The sequence below is a fragment of the Myotis myotis genome, unplaced genomic scaffold (assembly GCF_014108235.1).
Source record: "Myotis myotis isolate mMyoMyo1 unplaced genomic scaffold, mMyoMyo1.p scaffold_m19_p_12, whole genome shotgun sequence".
NCBI lineage: Eukaryota > Metazoa > Chordata > Mammalia > Chiroptera > Vespertilionidae > Myotis > Myotis myotis.
This window is the reverse complement of record NW_023416316.1, coordinates 8,009,943-8,018,147: the sequence shown is the minus strand read 5'-3', so window position 1 is coordinate 8,018,147 and position 8,205 is coordinate 8,009,943. Positions and strand designations below refer to the sequence as shown.

Sequence of the window (8,205 nt, the reverse complement as noted above, 5' to 3'; positions counted from 1 at the left end):
GCTGCCTCCTGCACACCTCCTACTAGGGATGTGCCCGAAACCAAGGTACATGCTCTTGACAGGAATCAAACCTGGGACCTTTCAGTCCACAGGCCGACACTCTATCCACTGAGCCAAACCGGTTAGGGCCCAAGCACTTTCTTTTGGTTGATTAACTACAACAGATATTTTCAGGACCCATCTTATAGTTAGTCAATTCCTAAATGGCCAGGCAAAGCAAAACTGAGAATTTTAAAGCTAGTATTTAATTCCAGATTACATTTTCCTGACCCTAAAATGTACATTTTTTAAAAGCCTAAAAAGAGGAAAAAACACATGACAATCATTATTATAAATACACAAAAAGACTAGAAAGATACCTGTAAAATGATATCAGGGATTATTTTTGGTTGGTGGAATTATAAGGTTTTAAAAATATTTTTAACTTAATTCCTTTTATAACATTTTCTACAATGAACATCCGCTAGTGAGTGACAGCAGGATTTGCAATAAAAATTCTGTGCTGTTTTTCTTTGTAAGCGACAACCAACAAGCAAACTACAGCACATCCATATGATGGAATTATCAACAGCCATTTACAAAATGTTGTAGTAGAGTATTTAGTAACATGAAAAACGGTTTGCTACACTGGCTGACCATACTATAAACAGTATGTTCAGAATGATCCCATTGTCTTAACAACAAACAAAATGCCTACAAAGAAAACACCCTGGGAGGAAAGTTTCTTTCTTTTTTTAATCTACATTAAACAAAAATTAATTTATTAAATAGAAGAGAAAGAGATGAGTATCTTATTGAATGATTCTCCTTTAAAAAGGCTTTCCAGCTCCACCCAGCTCTCATTTGTAAGTCAAACTGGCCTTCCATGGCGGTCAGCATGGATCCTTCCTCCTACTCTAGACTTTGTGCTTGGGCGGCACCTGGGTCCAGCAGCAAAGGTCACCCTCTTTCTTGATGGGGCAGGTGCACATCGTCTAGAACCTTAAAATAAGCCAATAGAGGACAGGGTCTCAGGGGGAATGTTTAACTGCCTTCTTGGACTGTGGGTCTGATTACAATTAAAATATAATTTACAATCATTTGATGAAGGAAATGTACTATTTACGTTGCAAGTGACACACTATATAGAGTTAGACTCCCAGCCCTGGCCAGACCTCTGGGATCATCTGAGAGTTTCCAGGACACAGTCTTTAGGATGCCATGGAAACAGTGAGTGGAGGCGACAAGGATGTCGTGCTGGAGAATCTGGAGTAAACAGTTCAAAAGCCTGGTTCCCTGTTACACAATTTTAAGTTGCTTTATTGCTGGCCACAGGATGATTCAGCATTCTGATTTAATCTAAGAAATTCTTGACTTGACATATAACAAAGGGACTACAAAGAATAGCTGCAAAGCCAGAAGACAGAGGAAGGAAGAAAAATCAGCACAGAGATGTGTCTTCCCGCCCAAACAATGAGAGATCTACGCCACCAGAGTCAGTTCAGTCTATTTCCAGATCGCTGTCCTCGCTGTGGTAGGTGGCGGAGTTACGCACAGACGTCCGCACCACGACTTCCTTTGCAGGGAGCAATCCACATTCCTGTAGGAAAGCTTCGAGGTCCACAGCGAAGAAATCTTCGCCCAGCTGGTCAGTGACGCGAACAAAATTGCCAACCAAATCGCCCCCCTTGTAGATGAGCAGCGCAGGAAGGGCGTTCCTGGTGAAGCGGCGGCTGGCCCCGATCACCGAGCTCTTCACCCGGCAGAATTTGACGGCGGGGTACTCGGAGGCCAGGCAGACCATGCAGCCGTGCATGGCGTCGGTCCCCGGAATGCCATCCTCGTAGATGTGGACGATGATGAGGGTGCTTTTCCGTTCTTGGTCAATCATGTCTACAAACCTTTCTCCACTGGGGATCTCGAACACCTGCCTGAACTGGGGCCCCTTATGGAGCCGCCGCCGCATCTCTTCCATCCTCTGCTGCCGGTACTGCTGCAGAAACTCCTCGTCGTCTTGGTCCCCGGTCATCATGGCCATCTCCTTCAGAGTTATCTGCAGGAGGACCAGCAAGTGAGCATCAGAAACACAAACGGAGCACCTGTCATGACCGTTCACAGGTACCACATGCTTAGGACACGCGAGGCACTATGCTCAGCGCTGTGTGTGTGACACTTCACTGAATTCTTATGCTAACCCCATTGGAAAGGGACCTTTATTTCCCCCACTTTATTTTATTTATGTTGCGTTTTTTAAAATGTATCGTTATTGTTGAAAGTATTACAGATGTCCCCCCCCCACCCCCTGCTTTTCTTTCCCACTGACTCCCTACATCCCACACCTCTCCCCCAGGCCATCACCACACTATTGTCTGTGTTCATGGGCTGTGCATCTATGCGTATAAGTTCCCCCGTTAATCTCTCCCTACCTTCCCCCCACCTATTTTCCCCACTTTAGAAATGAGGTTCCAAGACTTGAGATCATCTGCACAATTCACATAGGTAACAAGTGTAAGGTCAGGAATCAAACTAGATTATTTTAAAACCCAGGCTTTTAACTACTGTATTAATATTGCTTCTCAAATCCAAATAGGCAGCATCAGATAATATCACTTCACCTGCTTTTCCTTTGTTGTCAGTCTTGACAATGGATTATTTTATTCATGGTTTTGTTTTTGTTGAATAGACAGCAGGACATTAAGGGACTTTAAGAACAGCCATAATCCCGGCCCTGCACACACACGTGCACATCCCACACACACAGTACACAGTCACATGCTGAAATGGCTTTTGTTTTTCTAATAGCAGTTGTGGGGGTCAAAATTAAGCTATGACCTGCTTTTGCCAGTTAGCATTATCTATATATATAAAAGCCTAAGCGACCAGCTGGCCGTTCGACCGGTAGCTATAGTGCACACTAAACACCAGGGGGCAGGTGCTCAACGCTTTTGCTAATTGCATGACCCTGAGCAAGTCCCTCCCATCTCTAAGCACTGGTTTCATCATCCAATAAATGGGGATAATACCACCAACCTTAGAGGATTATTTCTGAAGGCCCAAGGTCAGAGTTCAATCAAGGACAGAAAACTCACATTTACTGAGCACTCTCAATGGACCAGGCGCTGTGAAGGGGATTATACCCACACGGCCCGTGAAGTAGGGCTACTGACCTCATTTAATCAATGAAAAGCTAGACTCAGAATAGAAGAGACATCCCCACAGTCACTAGTGGCTGAGCTGAGATTCAAGCCCATGAGTGTCTGAGTTACGACATGACACTATACGCTCCCCAGCACGGCAGCTCCTTGGAGGCCACATCAAACACCCCATACCTCCTGAATCACTAAGCTCAGTTGCAGCCGCCAGGGCAGCTCCGGAGAAGAGCCAGGGTTCTAGGAATTACCTTCCCACTGATCTTCTCCTGGAGGTCCTTCTGTTTCTGTTGCTCCTTCTCTTCGTCCAGATGGGACCTGCAGGTCATTGACAGCTTCTTGATCAGCTTTTCCACCTCCCGACACTGCTCCTCCCTTTGCTCTGTCTCCAACTGTTTGAAGCGGCGCCAGTCATTGATCACACCTTTCGGACCTGAGTTAGGGGTGAACATGGAGGTAACCAAGAAGAACGGGCAAGGATTATGGACCAGTTCACTTCGGTCTAAAGCTCCCTCCATCGATTCCACAGCAACGCTCACAGAGGGCAGCGTAGTCTACACACAATGATGTCCTGCAGCATAGTTTGCCATACTTAAAGGGCCAAGCTAAGGGTGCAACGTTAGGAGATGCATTATTTAATTGATGATAAATAAATTATGTTTCATCTACCCAAAGGAAAGTATAGGAACTCTTAGAAAGAGATAGCTCTGTTCCCTGCCATGAACGATGTTCAAATATATTAGGTAAAAAACAAAAAAAGGGGGGGGGAGCCCAAATGCAGAACAATATAGAAAAAGAACTGTATGTGTATGTATAAATATTTATGGATACCAATATATGTGTGCGCATATTGTATGTTCAAAGGGAAAGGACTAGAAGGATGTTAATAGTGGTTGTCTCTAGGTAGTAGGATCTAAGGGAACCGTTCTACTCTTCTGTATGATCTGAATTTTTACATTATGGCAGGTTGTTCTGTTACTCAAGCTACCCCCACACCTCCCTGCCCCATATATATAACCCTGCCCCTTGCCATGTGACTTGTGCCTCTGTGAAATGAGGGCATGCATCCCCAACCAGCTGATGTGGGCTTGGCCATGTGATTTTCTCTTGGCCAATGAATTCTGAGCAAAATATGTATGAGCCATTACATGTCCCCAACAGCCCTCTCTTGCTCCCTGCGCTTGGTCATGAAAAAGGCACGTCTTTCAGCTAGTTCCTAGGAGGAGAGGCCATGTGAAGAAGAAGCAGAGCTGCTGCTGACCCCACAGGGAGCATGCAACCTGACTGAGAAATACATAAGCCGCTGAGCTAAGAATCTATGTAAAGAAAATACTACCGAGAAATGCTAAGAAAACCTGAATAAATGGAAAGGTAATGTCTTATTTCTGACTAGAGTGACCCAACATCACATAAGGGTGCCAATAACCCCTAAATTAATCTACTTATTTAGTACATTCCCAGTGAAAATACATGATTACACATAAGTGTGTGTGCTCCTAAATTTGCTTTGGAAAAACACAAAAGTAAAAGTTAGGAAAAATAATGACATAGAAGAGTACTGAGGGGGGACTAGCCTTACCATACTAAAACATATCATAATACAGTATTTTAAAACAGTGTGATATAGTACAGTAAAAGACAAATCACTGGATGAATTTATAAGTGTAAGAAATAATAAAATCATAAATATATTAAGAAAAGCATGGGGCAGTTTTTTATAACCCTCAAGTGAAGAAAGGCCTTTTAAGTAAGAAACAAAAGAAACTATAAAATAATGCTTTTAAGTACATAAAAACAAGTATTTCTTGCCAGGAAAAAAAACCCACAAAATCAAAAGACAAACGAAAAATATTTATACCTCATACCATAAATTAATTTCATATATATATATATATACACATATATATACACATATATATACATATATATACATACATATATATATATACATATATACATATATACATATATTAATTTATAGTATGAGGTATATATATATGAAGAAAAAGACCAAGCACTCAATTTTAAAATGAGCAAAAAATATGAAAATATCCCTAACGTTATGAAAAGAGGCTCAATATCACTCTTAAAAATAGAGAAAATAAAACTACAATGAGTTACCATTTGTCGTCCATCTGGATGGCAAAGATTAAAAAGTGTGGGAACACAGGTGGAGGGCAAGTGTATGGAGAAACACTGTCCTCCTGGCTAACCTATAACACAGTGCCACCTCAACTTGTCAGCAATTTGGAACTACTAAAATGAAAAAAAAAATGCAAATGTGCCATTTCTAGGAATTTATACTGCCAATGTACTCATACCTATGACTTACGTGTCATCAAACAAACACTAATTTGAGAAGCTGGACTCAAACGCAGGCCAGTCCGTGTCCACTGCCATGGTGCTGTGCATATATATCTGTACTGTGCAGTAACATGGCTAGAAGTATGCACGGTGAAATGACAACATTAAATCTCTGGAAGTGGACTGGAGATAGAAGGAATTCATCAGGAGACGGCCACGGATACATATTTAACCGACATTTTTAAACCTGTTCCCAGAGCTCAGGGATTTCCGGTACCTGTGTTAACTGAGATGCCTTCGCCTGCCAACTTAGCACCTACGGGCATCGAACTGCCGCCGGCCAGGGCCCCCCTGCCTCTGTCCTTGTGGTCGTCCTCATCCTCACTGCTGCTGTAATAGTACTGCAGCTTCTCCCCCAGCAACTTATCGTCCAGGGTGGTCATGGTGCCTGGGAGAGAGGAACAAACATATCAGGCTCTTTGCTGGCTTGAACCGGGCAGACTTGAATCGGAAGAGTAGGAGCTCGCTTGTGCTGAGATCCCACTGCTTAGAGCACCCTAAAAGTGACTTTTTTCCCTTCATCAGCAGGATCTCAACAAATCCATATCACGACTCTGTGTGATAGGGTTAATCACCTGTTTGTATAGAAGGTTTAAACGGAGGCTCAGATAAGGGAAGTTTCTTTGCCAAACTTCACAGCAAATGGTGGAGCTGGGTTCAGGGGCCCAGGGAGGCCTGACTACAAAGAGCTGACGGTGTCAGCCACCATCTTCTGAGTAAGGGACACTAGTACTTACTCAGTGCAGTGGCTTGAAGTCTATCCATTGACTGGAGGTTTTATCAACACATACATTAGCGTTTCCTATCAGTTAAGGCTGCTGGGCAATTGAAATACTGGGTAAGCATCCTCAGGAAAATCTCAAAAAGGATCAACAGGATGATGCCGAGTCGCTAAGTCAATCACTTTCCTGTCTGCTGCCCTCAGCCCAGTCAGCACACTGAAGGCTTAGATCCGTGGTCCGCAAACTGCGGCTGGCGAGCCACATGCGGCTCTTTGGCCCCTTGAGTGTGGCTCTTCCTAAGCCTTAGGAGTACCCTAAGTTAATCACCGTGTACCTACCTATATAGTTTAAGTTTAAAAAATCTGGCTCTCAAAAGAAATTTCAATCTTTGTACTGCTGATATTTGGCTCTGTTGACTAATGAGTTTGCCGACCACTGGCTTAGATGGATGAGGTCTGAAGCCCTACCACCCCTGGTTAAAAGAAGGGCCCATGACAAGATGTTACTACTTTCCAAGAGTTTAAAGGACAACAGTTGGAGCCAATATTCTGCATCAGAAGCAGCCTGGGACATTCTGAGAGAAAGGCACAGCTCAGCCCCGCGCAATCCTGCCAGCAGACGCGGCAGGGAGGGTGAAAACCGCTGCACTCCTTCCGTGAAGCTTAGCAATACTGTTTCCTTCATTCGAGACTTATCCCGGGGCCTGTTACGCTCCCTTACAACGGGCCTCGCCCACCGGGCAGGGAGCTCTAGGAAGCAGGGACCTCTCACGCCCAGCAGCAGGCCTCTGCACAATTTGCTCAGCCCAAATGGAGAGAGATGGATGGGTGGGGGAACCTGGGGACCCCAGCAGGAAGAGGGGTGCACAGGAGGCAGGGCTAATTGAGAGGAAGGAGCCGGTGCTAAGAGGAGGGACAGAACCAAACCTAAGAGGCGTGGAGGGGGCCAAGGTGGTGCACCGTGGGCAGCGAGCGCCTGGGCGGTGGAGGGGTTCCCGGAGGAGGCGGGGCCAACAGAAGGGGTGGGGAAGAGGGCGGGGCCTGCAGAAGGGTTTGAGGGGCAGGCGGGGCCGGTGGGGCCGGCGGAGGGGGTCGCGGAGGGGCCAGCTGAGCCTTTGTGGGAGCCCGATGGAGGTGGGGCCAGCGGGGGAGGCGGGGCAGGGAGTCGCGGAGACCACGGGGGTCGAAGGGACCGCGGACAAGGCTGGCTCGCCCGCCACCCGCATTCCGCCCGCTTCTTCCCCGCCGACCTCAGCGCAGTTACCGGCCTAGCTCGGTCCGGACCCCTCGGGCTGGCGGCTCCGGACGCTTCGGAAGAAAGGGAGCGCCCAGCTGGAGGGGAGAGAAGTGGTCAGCGCCTGGAGCCCCGAGAGCAAAGCCGCGGTGTCCGGCTGCGCGGACCCATGGGCCGGCCTTCCTGTGTCAGGGCAGTTGCACGCAGCCCAATGAGAGAGAGCCTCTCTCGGGCCGAGGGCGGGGCTACGGGTCCGACCCTGGGACAAAACACCTCGGCAATAGTAATACGCTTTCGTTTTCTTTGTTTTTTTTAAATACAACGAAACGCTGCATTACATTTGAACAGTAAAAAAAACTATTTTGTTACCTTTGAAATCTTCGAACTATTCCCTATACATATTTTTAATAGACCTTATTCAAACCCGAGGATGTGTTTTTATTGGTTTGAGAGAGAAAGAGAGAGATTGGTTGCCTCCCATGCGCGCCCAGACCGGATGGAATTGCAACCTGGGTGTGTGCCCCGACGGGAATGGTATGGGAGGACGCTCCAACTGATTGAGCCACCCAGGCAGGGGCATATACTGGTAGATTTTTTTTTTGTTCTTAATCACATCAGGTCTATTATTACAGAACACACAGCTCTTGAATTAAAAATTTTTAAAAATCCAGGTCCATGGTAACTAAACGCAGTGTGCCATCCTGGGTTGCATCCCAGTACAGGAAAAGGACCGGCTGGCTGAGGGAACCTGGGGCCCC

At 46.1% G+C, this 8,205-nt stretch overlaps 1 protein-coding gene across 3 annotated transcripts; it reads right to left on the bottom strand.

Moving 5' to 3' along the window:
* Positions 1-223: 223 nt before the first annotated feature.
* Positions 224-7,661, bottom strand: PDCL (phosducin like). 3 transcript variants are annotated; one of them, XM_036329750.1, is made up of 4 exons: positions 7,464-7,661; positions 5,710-5,880; positions 3,380-3,561; positions 224-2,032 (listed from the first exon to the last, which is right to left on the bottom strand). In XM_036329750.1, exons 2-4 carry the CDS (start codon positions 5,873-5,875, stop codon positions 1,481-1,483), a joined length of 900 nt encoding a protein of 299 aa, XP_036185643.1. In that variant the 5' UTR covers positions 5,876-5,880; positions 7,464-7,661; the 3' UTR covers positions 224-1,480. The 3 variants fall into 3 exon arrangements, with proteins under 3 accessions (XP_036185643.1, XP_036185644.1, XP_036185645.1); XM_036329751.1 differs by having other exon boundaries at positions 7,478-7,661; XM_036329752.1 differs by lacking the exon at positions 7,464-7,661 and adding an exon at positions 5,461-5,615 and having other exon boundaries at positions 5,710-5,849.
* Between the last annotated feature and the right edge of the window lie 544 nt (positions 7,662-8,205).